Source organism: Heterodontus francisci, chromosome 5 (genome assembly GCF_036365525.1).
Source record: "Heterodontus francisci isolate sHetFra1 chromosome 5, sHetFra1.hap1, whole genome shotgun sequence".
NCBI lineage: Eukaryota > Metazoa > Chordata > Chondrichthyes > Heterodontiformes > Heterodontidae > Heterodontus > Heterodontus francisci.
Window position 1 is genome coordinate 86,997,921 of NC_090375.1, and position 18,925 is coordinate 87,016,845.

General features: G+C 41.0%; 1 protein-coding gene across 5 annotated transcripts in view; it reads left to right on the plus strand.

Moving 5' to 3' along the window:
- trappc9 (trafficking protein particle complex subunit 9) overlaps nt 1-18,925 on the plus strand; it is a 1,144,460-nt gene that overhangs the window by 144,531 nt on the left and 981,004 nt on the right. For all 5 annotated transcript variants that reach the window (XM_068031733.1, XM_068031737.1, XM_068031736.1 and 2 more), the window contains one exon: nt 9,037-9,122. In XM_068031733.1, the coding sequence (XP_067887834.1) occupies nt 9,037-9,122 (86 nt within the window). The remainder of the gene's footprint in view (nt 1-9,036; nt 9,123-18,925) is intronic.

An 18,925-nucleotide genomic window follows, 5' to 3' on the forward strand; every position in this document is an offset into this window, starting at 1 on the left:
TCAGACACTTCTTCCTACCTCCCTCTGGACCATGACCCCACCACCGAACATCAAGCTCCTGTCCCTGACCTCATCTCCTCTGGAGATCTTCCCTCGACAGCTTCCAACCTCATAGTCCCACAACCCCGGACAGCCTGCATCAACCTCCTTCCCAAAATCCACAAACAGGACTGTCCCGACAGACCCAATGTGTCAGCCTGCTCCTGCCCCACTGAACTTATTTCTTCCTATCTTGATTCTGTCTTTTCTCCCCTGGTCCAGTCTCTTCCCACCTACATCCGTGACTCTTCTGACGCCCTACGTCATTTTGACCATTTCCAGTTTCCTGGCCCTAACTGCCTCCTCTTTGTTATGGTCATCCAATCTCTCTACACCTCCAACCCCCACCAGGACGGTTTGAGGGTTCTCCGCTTCTTCCTTGAACAGAGGCCAAACCAGTCCTTAACCACTGCCACCCTCCTCCGCCTGGCTGAACTTGTTCTCACATTGAACAACTTCTCCTTCAACTCCACTCACTTCCTTCAAGTAGAAGGTGTAGCTATGGGTACCCACATGGGTCCTAGTTATCCCTGTCTTTTTGTGGGATATGCCGAACATTCCTTGTTCCAGTCCTACTAATTTTAATCTATCTCACTTAGCCTGATGGTGGAGCCACATGACACGATAGAGGGTGTCCTCAATGTGCAGATCGGATGTAGACTCCACACGGACTGTACAGTGGCCATTTCTACCAATTCTTTCATCACAGGTTCTTCCATGGGGGGGAGACGGTGGTTTAGTGGTCATCTCACTGGACTAGTAACCCAGAGCCCCAGGCTAATGCTCTGGGTACATGGGTTTGAATCCCACCACAGTCGATGGTGGAATTTGAATTAAATTCATAAATCTGAAATTAAAAAACTAGTCTAGTGGTGATCATGAAACTATTGTCAGTGGTTGTTAAAAACCAATTTGGTTCACTAATGTCTTTTCGGGAAGGAAATCTGCCGTCCTTCCCTGGTCTGGCCGACACTGACTCTGGACTCACAGCTTTGACTCTTAGTGCCCTCTGAAATGGCCTAGCAAACCATTGAGTTGTATCTACCAAGTCTAAGAAAAGGAATGAAGCCAGACAAAGCACCCGGCATCAACCTTGGCACTGGAAACGACCATGACAAATCTAGCCCTGTCGACCCTGCAAAGTCCTCCTTATTAACATCTGGGGGCTTGTACCAAAATTTGGAGAGCTGTCTCACAGACTAGTCAAGCAACAGCCTGATATTCCATACTCATGGAATCATACCTTGCAGACCATCTCCCAGACGCCAGCATAACCATCTCTGGGTATGTCCTGTCCCACTGGCAGGACAGATCAGCAGAGGTGGCAGCACAGTGGTACATAGTTGGGAGGGAGTTGCCCTGGGAGTCCTCAACGATGACGCCGGACACCATGAGGTTTCCTGGCATCAGGTCAGACGTGGGCAAGGAAACCTCCTGCTGATTGCCACCTACCTACCGCCAACCAAATTGGCTGATGAATCGGTGCTTCTCCATGTTGAGCATCAATTGGAAGAAGCACTGAGCTTAGCAATGGCACAAAATGTACTCTGGGTGGGGGTCCTCAATGTCCATCACCAAGATTGGCTTGGTAGCACCACTGCTGGCTGAATTCTAAAGGACATAACTGCGAGACTGGGTCTGCAGCAGGTGGTGAAGGAACCAACAAGAGGGAAAAACCACCGCACAGTCCTTGTGGCGATGAAGGCCCGTCTTCACACTGAGGATACTGTTACGACCAGCTGAGAAAGGTGTCTAGGGGTCCCTTTCAGCCTTCACCAGGTCTTACTGTAACTGAGTTCAATTTTCAATGCACCACGTTTTTAGCTCCCCCTTGGTGAATCCTTGTTCACTGCTTTCCAATTACAAGGCAAAGAAACCAGTACAAACAGGCTTTCTTGGGTTTAAAGAAAAGTTGAAATTTATTAAACAAACTCTAATTCGGTTAACATCTATGGATACACGACACGCCTACACCAACATGCAAATAAAGACATAAAAGGGCAGAAGAAAAATGAAGTGGTAAAGTTTGAGGCAATATCTGAAGAGTTGTTTTTACGTTTCTTCAAGCTCACTGTAGAGTCCTTGATTGTGGATAGATCTTGCTTTTCATTGGGGCCCAGTGTTCTTCTTAAACTTTGTTCGCTGTAGGAGACTTTTCTGTCTTGGGATTCATGTGGATTCAGAGGCTTGTGAGAAAAAGATGGGAGCAGACAGGAGAGATCTTCAGTCCAGGAGCAAACAGACTTTCTGCCTTCAAACGCTCTGTGGCCAGTTCAAAAGAAAACCTTGGAACAGTCAGTTAGTCATGTGACCAGATGGTCACACCAGTCCTCGCCCTTGTGGATTATATCCTCCTTTAGTAGGCCCTGGAATATGCTTCCTCGCCTCCGATGTCGGTTAGTATGTAAATATTTTTTCCAGCCACAGCTGATCTGTTTAACAAGTCATTTCCTCGTTGCTACAACTGTTAAAAATCCATGTTCACGACAAAATTCATGTGCCTCATTCTTGGCAGGTGGGGGCCTAGCATGATAATACCCACCATCGTGTGGCACTACCACTGTGCTAAATGGGATAGATTTCGAACAGAAGCAGCAGCTCAAAACTGGGCATCCATGAGGTGCTGTGGGCACATCTACTGATGAAACCATTATTTGTGCCATTGTTTCTTCTAGGCTTGACTATTTCAGTGCTCTCCTGGCCAGCCACCCATCTTCCACTCTAAATAAACATGAGCTCATCCAAAGCACTGCCCATATCTTAACTCACACCAAGTCCCGTTCACCCAGCATCCCTGTGCTTGCTGATCTACATTAACTCCCAGTCCAGCAGCACCTCGATTTTAAAATTTTCATCCTTGTTTTCAAATCCTTCTATGGCCTCATCCGTCCCTATCTCTAACTTCCTCCAGCCCTGTCACTCCCTTCAGCCCTGTCACTCTGAGATCACTGTTCTCCTCCAGTTCTTGTTTCTTTCGCATCCCTGCCTTTATTTGCTCCAACATTGGCAGGCCATGCCTTCAGCTACCCAGACCTTATCTAAGCTCGGGAATTCCCTCCATAAAGCCCTCGCCCCTCTACCTCTCTCTTCCTTTAAGACACTCTGTAAAACCTATTCTAAAACCAAGCTTTTGGTCACCTGTCCTCATCACTTTGTGTCGCTCAGTATTTGATGCTCCTCTGAAAAGCTTTGGTAAGTTTTACTATGTTAAAGACAGTATGTAAATGCTGCTATTTCTTCTTCCTGCTTCAACCACGACCATGATGATTATCACGACATTGTTAACTGCATCATAGTGTTGTTTGGTTAATGGCAGTTCATGGGCTTGGGACTGTTCACAACAAGGTACTTTCACCAGTTATCTAAGTTTGTTAAAATTGTATGAAATTCAGTAGTGTTTATAATGACACATCATTTCTGTTCCAAATGAACACATTTTGTATTTAAAAAGAGAAATTTTATGTGAAAGGTGTATTGCACTCGTAGCAATATTTTTCCTTGCGTCGGAAACAAATGGATAATGCTCATTGGAACACTATCTTGCTGAGAGGAAAGATGCATTTTTATTTGCCAATTGTGCTTCAATTAATTCTTTCTACAGACAGCATCATCATTGGGATCTTGTGTAATATGGTTTGCAATTTTAGCTTGTATTGGCTATTGAACATATTTCATTCAGTGACTTCAGGAGTAAGATGAGGAAGCTGGAATGTTGCATGTCTTTAGAGAAAATTTACACGTTTCAATTTTTTGGGAAATCTTTTTTCTCGAGCAGTGAAACAATTATAATTATTGAAGGAAAATAAAGTGCAATCCATTTAATTTATGGTGTGACATGCTATAGTGAGCTAGTTTAGGTTTGTGTTGGGCAATTACAATGGTGTCAGAAAACATTTTAGTGCCAGCTTTAAACTGAGGAAAAATTTAACAATATGGAGTTGACATTTTTGCTACAAAATGCTAGACTCAGTTTCATTTTCTTCTCGGTTCATTCCAAAATGGGAGTTCTTCAATTTGGTAATATTCATTAAAATATGAAATTTTAGAAGTGTAGCATTAGAAATGTCATCTTACATAATATAAGAAATAGGTGCAGGAAGTAGGCCATTTGGCCCATCGAGCCTGCTGTGCCATTCAATAAGATCATGGCTTCTGATTGATTGTGGCCTCAACTCCACATTCCTGCTTGCCCCCCTGATAATGCTTGATTCCCATGTAGATCAAAAATCTGTCGAACTCAGTCTTGAATATATTCAATGACCCAGGCTCCACTGCTCTCTCGGGTAGAGAATTCCATAGATTAACGACCCTCGGAGAAGAAAATCCTCCTCATTTCCACCTGAAATGGGAGACCCATAATTCTGTGTACAATGTTAAAATATCCTTTGTATTAAAAATGAATGTGTACATTTTTTGCCAAATTGAAGTTTTCTTGTGTATTATGTTGAAGAAAACTTGTCTGTTTTTGTAAATGGTTGAAGACCTGGTAGCTGCCAGAGTCAATGAGTTAAAAGGAGTTTCAGGATAAAACAAGGTCGTTTTTGTGATTATTTAATAAATTGAAAAAAAATACTTTACTAGACTGCATTAATTTGTGATTTATGACTACACTGAGGCATTACACTTGTTCTGTAAGCATTTTAAATACCAGGACTCTACTGAAATCGACTTCTCTATCAAATTCCAACTGCAATTTGAAAAAAAAAATTGTGATTTGACGATCCAAATATTAAGGAAGCATCTATTAAAATGTAACATGGATTGTTCATTTTAAAGAGTCTATTTTTTAAGGATTGACTTAGGGAAAAACAATTATACCATCCCACATTGGAACTGAATTGGATACATCTCTGAGCTCATTCAGTTTCAACAGTTTCCAGAAATAGTAGGAAGACTTGTGATTTTTTTTGAATAGAATATAAAAGGTGAGCAAGCTTAGTAATAAATACCCAATTCCCGTCTCAAATTATTTGTAAGTGCTTCAACTAGTTTGTGGAACTATTCCATCCTTGTGGAACTAGAAATGTTGTGAAGTGCTGCTTTTGATATCCTTCCGGCAATACTACAAGATTTAGAAACATTTACGTGCTAAATATTGCCTGAGGTTGTTCGTGAAGAAAAATGATCAAAACATGCTCTCTGTACACTTGCAGAAAAAAACAGTTCAGATATCCATAGGAAATATAAAGGTGCAGTTTGTGCAAAATTTAGCATATAACCTGTTTCTTTGGTGTGATTCCCTGTCAATTACAAAGTGGACCTTTTGTAAATAAAAACGTAATTTTTTAAAAAGCTTGGTCTGTTGCACATTGTGCTTAAAGTTATCAAAGAAATGCTTCAAATGAGTGTAATTTTAAATGATTGCAATTTGGGAAAAAAACCATGTGTTTCTGGAAAATGAAATGCTCATGCTAAATGAATTTCAGACAGTTTGATGGTTGTTTAGGATTTCAGGATCCCTATAATCTTAATCCCCTGTCAAAATATAGGATTGCAGGTTAATATTCATCATCTATTTGGTTCAATAAAAGAATAAAATCCACATACTGCATAGGAATTTTGAATATGTATGCTTTTTGTCCAAATAATCCTCATTAGTTTCTGCTAGAGGTTGCTTTTTCTGTTTTATTTTGTAACATTGAAAAATGTTTCGTGTTATCGTAGATGTAAATTGTCATAGAATAATGCAGCACAGAAGGAGGCCATTTGGCCCATCGAGTCTGCACCAACTCTTTGTAACATCAATCCAGTTAGTCCCACTCCTCTACTTATTCCCTATATTGCATTTTTTTCTGCTTCAGGTATTTTATCCAATTTCTTTTTGACGACTACCATTCAATCTAGGAACATAGAAACAGGAGTAGGCCATTTAGCCCCTCGAGCCTGTTAGAACATTCAAATGAGATCATGGCTGATCTGTGACCTAACTCCATTTACCTGCCTTTGCCCCATAATAGAATTCTTTTTGAATATCAACTTGGAAACTCAGTTTCCAAAGAGTGCCAAATGTAGATTATTTCCTGCCACATTATTATAATTGTTTCTTTTTAATTTTGAGATTTTAAAAATATTTTAAAGTATGCAATTTTACCAACAACAATTTTATCATTAGTTGTGCAGAACACAGCCTTTTGAAGAGTCAGTTACTGGGTATGGCTGTATAATGATATTAACAGGATTTGGTAAGTCCAGAACACAAATCATAGGTTGTGATACTTAACCTGTACAGGTCATTGGTTTGTTATCTGGGTTGCAATTCTGGTTGACATTATAGGGAGGACATCATGGAAAAGGTGCAAAAAAGGCTACAAGGAGAAATGACTGGGTTAAGTTTTCACTAGAGAAGATTGAGGGAGGAACTTCTTGAGGTATTCAGGATCCTTTAAAATTTCAACAAGTTGAACCCTGAAAAGCTCTTTACGAAGACCCAGGGACTATCAAAGATAGGGTATGCACTTAAGATGATGAACAGATTAAACATAACTAATTCATACACACAGTTGTGAATATTTGGAATGGTACTGCCCAGAAAAGTGATTGAGAGCATCAGTAATTTTAAAAGGGAATTTCATTGGATGTTTCTAAACATCAACTATGTGGGTCTGAATTTATTATTTTCCTAGTAGATTTCCATGGCATTGTTCACAGTAAGTCACAAGATATGTGCTGTTGTGCTCAGTCTTAAATGTCTGTTGTCCTTGTATTGCTGATTTGTTCATGATCTTACATTTTTTCCCTTTCCTCTTTCTCTGTGCTTTTACCTGTGCTTTGAAGGGGGCAGGATCTAGCCAGGTTGGTGGCTCATGTAATTTTTTTTTTCAGGTAGCAGTGACGGAAGGGAGAGGTCAGTCCTGGAGGCCAACTTATCAGCTAGTGGGTATGGGCCATGAGACATTGGGGGGTATGCAGTGGGGGTGAGAGGCAGTATTGCTGGGGGAATTAAACAGCAGGATAGGGCCATATTGCTGCAACATCTACCTTGGAGATGTAGGTTCTGGAATGACTGAAAGGTAAATACAATGCATTGTGACTCGTCAGATTAAACCTAATACTCAAATGTGTTGGAAGTAGAGATACATGACCTTCCTGAAAGCACAAAGTATGTTCTACATGAGCAACTTTTATCATGGTTCTTGGTCTTGCCCTATGGTGTTGCTCACAGTAAGTCAAAGGATCAGTTTTTTTTGACTGCCTTTTTGTGCTTGTATTTTTTTTTTCTCTGTTAATGTATCTTTTTCACTTCTCAACTTTATTTCTGTTCTTATTCTCTTTTTCCTTGTTTTTCAGGTAGGAGGTGGTGGTTGGTGTGGCAGGGAAGGGAATTGCTGAGTTTGGAGGTTGCACTTTCTCTGACTCCATCCTGTTTATTTCCCTATCTTCTCACTTGCAAGCCCCTCTGCTGTTCCACAAACCACCAACATCCTGTCCAAACAAACTCCTTTCCTACCCACTACCCCTTAGCTCCTATTGTATCTCTGATTCTCTTTTCCTTTGCTCAATTCCCATACCTTCTATCTTTTCCTAACTTCTTGCTTTCCTCTTGCTCACCCTTCATCACTTCCTCACTCGCTTTCTCTCATTGTCTCTGGCTCTTCTCAATCCTTTGCCCTCATCATCTCCGACTTATGCTTGTCCTCACTTCCTAGCCATCTTCCTCCACTATCCTCCATCTAGTTCCCCTTCTCTAATGTTCGCCATTAATTACTCTTCCTCTTCCCTTCTCCCACCTTGCCTGTTCCCTTATCTGGTCAGTTCCATTCATTCTGCCTGAGAAACCTAATGCAGAAGCTCATTGCCTACCTCTTCACCTTCTCTCCCAGTGGGCAGTCTGTCTGCCTGTTTATTGGCTCTCAAACAAGTTTCAGATCTACAGTATGGCCTCCTTGTGTTTTTTTAATGGTTGGTAAACATACCTTGTATAAGTTCTTAGTGGTGCGAATGGGAATGCAATGCCTTGTAAGTATCTAAATCCCATATAGGTTTCAAATCCAGTTCAAAATTTCAAATGTTAAAAATATAATTTGTAAGTAGAGAAAAAAAAACTTGCCTTCTCCGAGGAAGTTAAAGGGATCAGCATGTTTCAGGGGCCAGGTAAGATGTATAAAATGTTTGAAATTTTTCCTGTTTATTTGGTCTTGTAAATCCTCAGTTCTGTTACAGTTTATTAATCTGTGTTGTGTATAATGGCTTCACAACCGAGTATGGTCACATCCCGAGATTGAGAGAAAAGATTTCGCTAATGTAATAATTACCACTTAGCAGTAGTTCCCCATAGGTTTCAAATAAGCCAATTAAAAAAAAAAAATCCTTAAATATGTGCAAACTTGGTTTGGATTTTGTACACTGAATAAAATTTAAAATTTCAGGCAAAAGCAAAATACTGTGAATGTTGGAAATCTAAAATAAAAACAGAAAATGCTGGAAATACTCAGCAGGTCGAGCAGCATCTGTGGAATTGAAGCCCAAGATCAGCCATGATCGTATTCAGTGACGAGCAGGCTCAATGGGCCATATGGTCTACTCCTGCTCCTATTTCTTGTGTTCAACTGTGGAAAGGAAAAAAGTTAATGTTTCAGGTTGATGACCTTTCATCAAAACTGGGAAAAGTTAGATATATAATAGGTTTTAAGCAAGTGAAATGGGGAGGGTGTGAAGTGAAAATAAGGGAAGAGTCTGTGGTAAGGTAGAAGCCAGGAAAGACCATGTGAATCCAAGAGAAGGATGGAAATTGGACCAAAGTTGATGAAATTTTCCAGTTCAGGGCAAGAGCAGGAAACACCAGTGTTATCAATGCACTGGAAGAGAGCTGAGGGAGGGGGCCTGTGTAGGACTGGAACAAAGACTGTTCCACAAATTCCAGCAAAAGGCAGGCATAGCTGGGACCCTGCAGGTACCCATAGTAACACCTTTTATTTGGAGAAAGTGAGTGGAGTTGAAGGAGAAGTTGTGAAATCATCCTTGTGTCGATAACTGAACTTTTGTTTCCCGTCTCAACAGATTTCCAGTGGGTGCAAGGAGATGTGTGTGAAGTTCAGCTAATGGTCTACAATCCTATGCCTTTTGAACTGAGAGTTGAAAACATGGTTTGTTTTGCTTTTTCATACATTTGTCCTTCTATTAAATCTGATTTTAGAACTTCTGTAGTAAAAGGGTAATCGTTCAGTTTTCTTGCGTTCTTTATAATTTCTGATAAAGCGTGTAAATTTGTACTAGAAATTGGTAGCTGAGATGTATAGACCCGGATTTAACTGATGTCAGTTGGGGTTGCCAGGGTATTATCGACCTTAGTACCTATGGTTGGGAGTGCAAAATCAGCTAGTTGCTCCTGACATAATCCACTGACCCTAAATGGAAAGTATGAGATGTTGGATGAAAATGGATCAAGCTTGGCTCTGTGGGCTTCCATGGTCTAATAACCTGCAGAGACTTTTTAGTTAGGCTTGTGCATGATGAATCAGCACAGTGCTTGTAGAACCACATTCTAGCATGTGTCAGGGCAATGGGTAGAGGATGGAAAGGGAATAAAGGGAAATAGTGGCCGGGATTTTACCCTCAGCAGACGGGCGCCGTTCACTGACTGAAAAGTTGGTGGCGAACCCGCTTCTACCTGGCCCTTGGATCCAACCCGTATTTTGCGGGTCCCCGGGCTTTAATTGGTCTGAGGCGGGACTCCCACCCGCTTGAGGTAGCAAGTCCTGCCTAATAGCGCTGATGGCCAATCAGTGGCCTGGCAGCTTACTGTCGCAGCAGCATTTTCGGGAGCGGTGGCCACTGCTATGACTGCACCCAGCATCGCGAAGGTGATGTCGGGGAACCCTGGAATGCAGGTAAATTTTTGTTGCCTTGCCGGAGTGATCGATTGGGCCCCGACAAGGCAAGGGTGGTTGATTGGGGGTGCTTGGGGCATCAGGGGTGGTCCTCTGCCGGGCACAGGGTGCCCGAACATGAGGGCCCAACCCCAGGATGTCAGAGAGCCGCCTGCTTTTAACTGGTGGCTTTTCTCAGGTCGAGCCGCTTGATCAGCCATGGGTAAGATCCCTGTGGAGGCGGGCAGAGGCCCTTAAGTGGCCACTTAAGGGCCTTGATTGGCCTGGGGAGGGCGGGCTGTTTTTCGCTGCCGTCACCCTGCGTAAAGTGGCGGTGGAGGCGGGAGCAGGTCAGGAAGGGCCCTCCAAGCGCCTCGCTCCATTTTTCGCTCCCCCCCCCGCCACTCCCTTTCTCTTTGGGGTGGTGGGAAACGTAAAATTCCGGCCAGTGATTTCAAAAGTTATGTACAATGAATTACTATCAAATAGTATAGCAGGGTTCATGTTCCTCAGATTGCACCAAGTTTCCATTCTTGGTGGTGCAAACATTTCCACATAGGAAATGGGTGACGACGAGGACAGGCAAGAAAATGAGGGCTACTTTTGTATACCTTTTTCATTGGTCAAATTCAAAGTGACATTGAAAATATCCTGAAAAAATTGCTTCTACTCAGCCTTTCTTAGATGCAGAATGCATAGATTGGAGAGAGGCTGAAAGATGGGGGATAAACTGGAAACAAATATGGCAATATCATCATGGAAATTTTTCTTAAGAGGACAGTTAAATAATATATAAAATATGTTGTATTTAACTGCTCTGCAAAGAAACATTTCTCCATTTTACCATGTTCTGATGTTGCATTTTTATTTGTGAAGTATGCAGATGACACTGTCGAGATGCATGCAAGTTAATGCATGATGCCATAAGTTGGGTTTTCCATCGTATACATCCATTGAATGATATTCTATTCAAATCTATTAAAAAGCTACCAATAGAAATTGTATATTCATTAAGTGCTGGGCCACAAACATACATCAGCTTTAAAAGGCAAGTAGTGACCAGTGAAACTTGGTCAGCTGAACCTTTTGTTAAGTTATTTATTCTTGTTGCCACTGAAGTCTGCCCAGAGCCTTTGTCGTAATTGCTGTGTTATGACTTTTTTCTAGTCATTCTGCCGTTGGGCCACAATGGGGGTTCCGCTAGGAATTTTCCGATATCTTTCTCTTTTGAAAGAGGAGGTGGGGGTGGATCATTAGAGGGATACCAGACACATGTGGCTGTACTTGATCTGCTCTGCAACCACCCATTGGTAGATCCTCAATAGAATATATAGGCAGAGGCACACATACTTGCCCAAGGAGCAGTATCTGTCGATTCACCAGGAAAGTTGTTATGGAATTATGCCACCTACTGGAACAGACCTGCAATCAAGCTGCAATTTTAGCACATCAATGGCAGTTGCTTTTTCTTTATCTTTTAGAAACTGCATGAGTTATCTTGTATGCTGAACAAGAGATAGCTGTGGCATATGGCAAAGTAAATGCTGCATTGTCATTAACAGACCATAAAGCTCATCAGATGCATAATTGTTATTTTTATAAATCTTAAATGATTTGAAGGTGCACTGTAACTCGTTTTAACCATTATTCAGATTCGGATTCAAATAGAATAAATTACGACACTGGCAAAAGGTATAGTATCACAAAATTCTTGGACTAACTTTATTGAACTAGACTCCAAAACCACAAAGATAAGAATAGCACACTCATAGACGATGAAGAGGTGAATATTACTGCACAGAACTTATCAATGATCTGTCTCTCCCAGTCCTTGACCCCATGTCACTGACGTCTTTGTCCAGCCCGTGTCCTTAATGTAATTCAACCACAGAAAACTGTCTCTCTGTCACCCAACTTTGTATCGACTGATTAAACCACGGAGGCTAAACGATTTTCTCACCCAGCTGACTGGTCTGATTCCACAAGCTTTCCTCTTATCCAGTCTGGCTCAGGCCCTTTGGTCTTTGCTCCAATTCCTGCTCCACATGCATATCAAATGCCTGGGGTGGGTGGGGAGAAATTGTTGCTTGTGTTGGCCAATGGTCTGGCTGCACAGAAATGAAACAAAGGGATAAGGCCCTTTTATCCACTTCTGTGCACAGCTTTCCTTGTGCTCAGACCTTGTGGCGATCAATGATTGGTTCCCCCCCACATGATTGGCTCCGTAAATGGTCAGATATGATATCCCCCTTCATGCTAAGGGTACCTTATCCGGGCTGACAATAGGACAAGACCTGTAATAGGGCCCATCCTGTAAATGTTTTGATATGCATGCATCCAGGATGTCTGTGATCAGGGTAAATGCTTTAACAATCACTGGTGATCATTTTAACCATTACTGGTAGTCATAAGTGTCTGGGATGCTGGTGGAATACTGGGAACAAATATCCAAACAAAGGATTTCCTGTCACTGAGGGGGTTTGGCTAAACATGGCACCTTTTGGATACACAAATTCCACAACATAGCAGGCATGGTTCAGAGAGAGAGCCACTGATTACTTTAAGACATTTTAACATGTGCAGTGACTCAGCTAATTGATTCTCCATGTTCAAATCTGTTCACATTAACCAGTTCATATATGTAAGAGACCACTACAGTATTTAGCTGACTTTAGGAAACTACACATATGGCTTGGAATTTTACTGCCCATGGGAGGCAGTGGGGGCGGGTGGTGGGGGGGGGGGGAATGTAAAATCAAGTGGGAGGCGGGGGATCCTGATCAGGCACCCTGTGCCCCATGAAGGGCCCCCCTGAGCGGCACAAGCCGCCCCCACTGGAATATCTTTTGATCACGCCCTGCCTTTCTGAGGCCCAGCCAATTGTCCCTGGCAAGGCCCAATCCCCACTTACCTCTTCTGGGGCCTCCTCCATTGTTGTTGGTCCTGGCTGGGTACAGTCCCAGCAGTGGCCACTGTTGCTGGGATTGAAGAGCTGCTGACCTTCTGATTGACTGGCAGCTCTTGGAGGCGGGACTTCCTGCTTCAGATGGCGCAAGTCCGGACCGCGACCAATTGAGGACCTGGGCCATGTAAAATTGAAGCGTGGCTTCCAGACACGGCAGAGGTGGGCTCTCCTCTGACATTTTCGCTGGCGGGCGGGGCCACTGCCACAATGTAAAGTTCCAGCCATAGACATTTTCCATTATATTTTGGAAAGGAGTTCAAGTCAAGTAGCGAATAGTCAAAATCTGAAGAATTTTTAAATTATTGTTTTAATGATTTGTTCAAGAATAAATAGAAGTGATCATATAATACATTTCTATCTGCATGCCTAAACATAAGTATAGCATTATGTAGGTTAGAATTTAACTAGGGTTGTGATGCAACTATAATAAAAGCAAAATACTGCAGATGCTGGAAATCTGAAATACAAACAAGAAATGCTGGAAATACTCAGCAGGTCTGGCAGCATCTGTGGACAGAGAAGCAGTTAACGTTTCAGGTCAGTGACCATTTGTCAGAACTGGCAGTTCTTTGCCAGTTCTGATGAAAGGTCAGTGACCTGAAATGTTAACTCTGCTTCTCTTTCCACAGATGCTGCCAGGCCTGCTCAGTATTTACAGCATTTCTTGTTTTTATTTGTGATGCAACTACTTTGGTTTGATTGTATATGTATCGTTTTGTATGTTGAGTAAAACTAATGCTTTTTTCACATATCTATAAAGTGGAAAATGGTATATTTAACAGTGCAAAACTGCATCTCAAGTGTTTTTACTCTGATTCTGCAATTCCAATGTAGTCAGTAGTTGATGAGATGTTCAGATCTGTGATGTGTGAATTCTATTCTGTATACTGTTCATCAATGAACAGTTTCAGCAAAGTTTTCAAAAACGCTGTTCTTAAAATCAGCAGTTGTAATTGTCATTATATTCTCTCTGATGCTTCGGTAGACAGTTGTCAGTGAAATAAATATAAATGAAGGAGGCCATTTGGCCCAAATAGTATATTCTTCTTTAGAAATGTATAATCTTATCACTCTAATTGTCCCTTGAACAACCGATTCCAGAGCTTTTGTGCTCACTGGTGTTCATCATTGTGTGTGAAGGAGTGTTCCGGACATCAGATCTGAACTTACCTTTTACCAGTTACACCCAAGTTCTCAGGTTTAGCCATTTTATTCTACTTAGTCCCTTATACTGTCATCTCATTTGCCAACTTTCAAGACTGAAGAGTCCTTATAATTCAAACCTCTGATCCTATGGATCAGCTTCATGGACCTGTTCTGCACTGCTTCCAGGAATTGAATGTTTCCCTTGCACTACTGACTAGAACTGATGCATATTTCAAAGTGTTGTCTAAACAGAATAGCACAAAGATCCCAGACTTGCAGTTTGCTGATTGGCATCAGTTCAAACATTTGGTTTGCTTTGTTAATTGTGATTTGGCAATGATTATATGTGGTCAGTGTTGAATTTATCATTTCTAGACCGAAGTGTTTTCCTTCGAGTTTAACACCATGAAGTACTTGTTCAATTTGTTGTCCACTGTGCAAGATTTGTACTTGCTAAGAGTGAATTTCAGCTATTACTTGCAAATGTTGTTCAAGTTAGCTTAGTCCTTAGCTGCTTTGTTGTATTCTACCCTCTCCAAGTTGAATAATGCTGGCAAATTTGGCCAATTTATTGTGAATCCAGATCAGTTATGTTGATCAGAAACGATCGGATCGTGGCCCTAATTTATAGAGTATTCCATTCATTGCATCTCTCCAGCTGGACCACCACTCCTTTAATTGGCACCCACAGCTGCTTCTCTGAAACAGATCTTTACCCACCTTCAAATTGTACCTTGTATACCCTTCTATTGTAAACTTTCCAATGGAACTTTATTGGGGGCTTTGGATTTTCACTAGAAGACAACTTACTCAAAAAAAAAAAAGGAGGCTTTGTCCCTTTTTAAAATATATTGTCTGCCACTTAGGTTACTTTAATGTAGGTAGTCTCCAGCTTTGTTCATTGTGGCACCTTTATTTTGGTAGTTCTTGTCAAAGCATAATGGTTGTGTAATTATGGGTTTATTTTAATACTTCCTTGACAATGGGTCCCATATTAACTGAAATAAAAACAGAGAGTGCTGGAAATACTCAGCAGGTCAGGCAGCATCTGTGGAGAGAGAAGCAGTTAGGTTTCAGGTCTGTGACCTTTCATCAGTTCTTCAATTCTGATGAAGGCTCACAGACCTGAAACGTTAACTCTGCTTCTCTCTCCACAGCTGCTGCCAGACCTGCTGAGTATTTCCAGCACTTTGTTTTTTTTTCCAGATTTCCAGTATCTGCATTATTTTGCTTTCATTACCGTGTTTAGCTTGTTTCCAATCCATTGGGACCTCTTGTGTTCATTGACTCTCTCGTGATTGCCAGTATTTTGTTAATTTTGTCTCCAGTATCTCCGCACCATTGGTATAAAGTACCCACCTCAGGACTTAAATGGATTTTAAGCCCTTTATATCCACTACAACATCCAAGCAAATGATTAAAAAGTCATTAATTTTAGTTGTGTTACCTCTTGTGATGGATGGCGTGCTGCTGGTATCTTCTCTACTCATGACTTCTAGGAAATAATCATATGTTTATTTTTTGAACGTCTTCAGTTTCTATCGCGTTTGCATCCAATTCTTCTTAACATCCCACTTAATATGACAATTCTACAGTGATGCACAGTTCTATTTATATTTTTGCTGACTTCATTTCACTTATTTAAAAATAATCACTTAGTGGAGTTAGAATTTTTTCTTTACTACTTATTGGTCCTACATTTTATATTTTAAAAAGAGCATGCTTAAAAGATGTGATCCTGATGAATCTGTAAGCACTCTCCTTGAACTTTCACTTGTCACAAAAGTCAGTTACTGCGTTTTCATTTAAAGGAAACAATTTTTAATTAAAAATCCATCTGTTTTAGAGGGTAGACTTGCTATACGTGTGCATACATGCGTTAATAAACCTTGGAGTAGCTGTTAGTATGTTGCAGATCTTCATTCAAATCTTGGTGCCCCTTGGAGGATGTACTGGAAATAGCATCCATTTATTAATGCTGATTTAGTAACTCAGTGGGTGAATAATTAACTTCTCAAATGATATCCTCTCATTAAAACTGGGTTCCTTAAATTATGTGCAATATGTATCAAACTATATTTCATTTATTCATTCTTTCTGAACATGAATTACCTAAAGGAAGTTTAAATGTATGAATTTGTGATTCAGATTTAAAAATTGACATAACTTTTATAGCCCAGTTTGGATAGATGAAAATATGAAGTAGATAAAACAACTTGTAGTTATATAGCTGTTGAAATGTAGCAAACTATTCCAAAGCCTTTCATAGAGGTGGAAAAACAGTTGGGCAGTTTTGGAAGAAAGGTTAAGGAAGATCATGGAAGCCATGGTTAGAGAGAGTGGTTTTAAAGGAAGTTTTGAAAGAGGGGTGATAAGTAGCAAGAGTAGGAAGAGAATTCAAAAATGGATCTGAGAAGGCTGACCGTTTGAATTCACAATTGAATTTACATTTCTGTGCAATGTTTTCTTCCTGTGGTATTTCCACTAAGATTTGAAGAATTTCCAGAAACATATTCAGAAAATCTACAGCGCAACTTTTGTAAGCATGGGTCTTTGCTCTAATTCGTATATTAAAAAAAATTAACTTGATATATGAGGCATTTAAATTCTAATAGAGAATTGAGGTCAATGTAAACATCAAGCTTCTGCAGCTTTTCAGTGTTATGAGCTTTCAAAACATGCTATGTTGTACTGCAGTTGATAATTTATAATTGCATTAAATACTACAAAACTGACAGCGGAAGCATTCAGATTATGTAATGTGTGTACCGTCAATCTCGATTCTTGGTGATGATGTAAAACAATAAGTTCTGCTATTCTACTTTGAGAACCCAATTTACTTTATGTTGGTATAGTCTAAACTGATTGAAATCAGTAACACATGGAATTTACCTTTGTAATATGCTCATCAACTTCATATTCAAATTAGTTTAAAATTTTGTTGTGGTAGTAAAATTCCAGTGGTTAAAATATATCTTAGCTTAAGACTTTTGTTTCAGGATTTGATCACTTGTATTTTTAGTTTGTTTTCTTAAATATTTTAAATATTTTTTTAACAAGATTGTATAATATGATGCAATAGTACATCCAATGTGACCTTTAATTCTACTGCCTTTCTTTGCTTAAAAACTGCCTTTCTTGGCTTTAAAACTAGCAATAGTTAATTGCATGTATTACAAGTTAGGTAGTGAGGACCCTGTGAAAGATTTAAAAGTAGTGTCATGCAGACCCCCACCTGCCAAGAATGAAACATATTACTTTTGTCATATGAACATTAATTTTAAACTGTTGCTGGAGTGAAGAAATTATTTGTTAAAGAGATCACCAGACATTGGGCTGGAAGGACATTTGCATACAAAGAGACGCTGCTTGTGGAGACAAAGGACTATTCCCTGATCCAATTAACCCAAATGGATTTTGATCAGACATCGAAGGTGTAAGGAAGCGCATTCCAGGGCCTGCTAAGACAGTACAATCCATGAATGCAGAAGTGGTTAAGCCAGTTCGTCACATGACTGACCTGCTGGGCAACTTGGGTTTTTATTTGTGTCACACAGAAGGGAACAGAAGGCAGTTTTGCAACTGAAACTGGAACAAGCAAGCGCTTCTTCTGGCTGTCCCTCTCGCCTTCTCCCAAGCCACTGGACCCACTGAAGACATATACACCTCAAAAGAGAAAAGACTCTGACATCGAAACAAGTTGAAGCGTGAACTGGGCCCCAACGAATAGCAGGACTTACTGGCAACCAAAGACTCCACATTGAACTCAAAGGACAGTAAATAACTAACAGATATTGGCTAAAACTTTTCCTGTTTATTCTTTCTACTTTTTCTCTATCTGCGTGTCTGATTATTGCAAATGCATGCTAGCGTGGTCACATCGCATATTTGTAATCAGATTAGAGTTTAAGATTAAGAAACTTCCACTGTTCTTGTTTAAATCTAAGGAAATCTGCCTGATTTATTTGTGTTAAAATTGGAGCAGTGAACAAGGATTCACTGAGGGAGAGCTAAAAGCATGGTGTTTCTCAAATTAAACCCTGTTACATTTAAACCAAGGAAAGGCTGAGAGGGAACCCCTAGACCCCTTCTCACCTGGTCGTAACAGTGGTAATAAATTGTTAATGTGCATACTTTTAAATTTTTGAAATGTGCAAGTGGGGGTGGGGATAATTAACTAATACAGTTGGATCATCACAAAATAGTCGGAATGAGGAGACAGTGGCATAGTGGTAATGTTACTGGACTAGTAATCCAGAGACCCAGGCTAATTCTCTGGGGACATGGGTTCAAATTCCACCACGGCAACTGGTGGAATTTAAATTCAATTAATTAATCAATAAAGGGGGGCACAGTGGCGCAGTGGTTAGCATTGCAGCCTCACAGCGCCAGCGAACCGGGTTCAGTTTTGGGTACTGCCTGTGCGGAGTTTGCAAGTTCTCCTTGTGACCGTGTGGGTTTCCGCCGGGTGCTTTGGTTTCCTCCCACAGCCAAAGACTTGCAGGTTGATAAGTAAATTGGCTATTATAAATTGCCCCTAGTGTAGGTAGGTGGTAGGAGAATGGTGGGGATGCGGCAGGGAATATGGGTTAATATAGGATTAGTACAAATTTGTGGTTGTTGGTCGGCACAGACTCGGTGGGCCGAAGGGCCTGTTTCAGTGCTGTATCTCTAAATAAAATCAATAAAAATCTGGAATTGAAAGCTAGCGCTATATTATGTGGTTCCAGCAGGGCTCCTGGAGCTGGGCCGAAAAGGCGGGGTGACCCCGCCTCGGCCTTTTCGAGCACCCCCACCAAATCCCCAGCACGATCCTGCATTGTTCCTGAACCCAAGTGGCCGGCACTGGGATCCCATCCCTTTAAGGACGTGGATCGTGCTTCCAAGAGTGCCAGCCAATCACAGGGCCTGCAGCTCAGCAGTATTGGCAGTGCCAACCATTCCATGTCAGTGTTTATCATCAATGTGA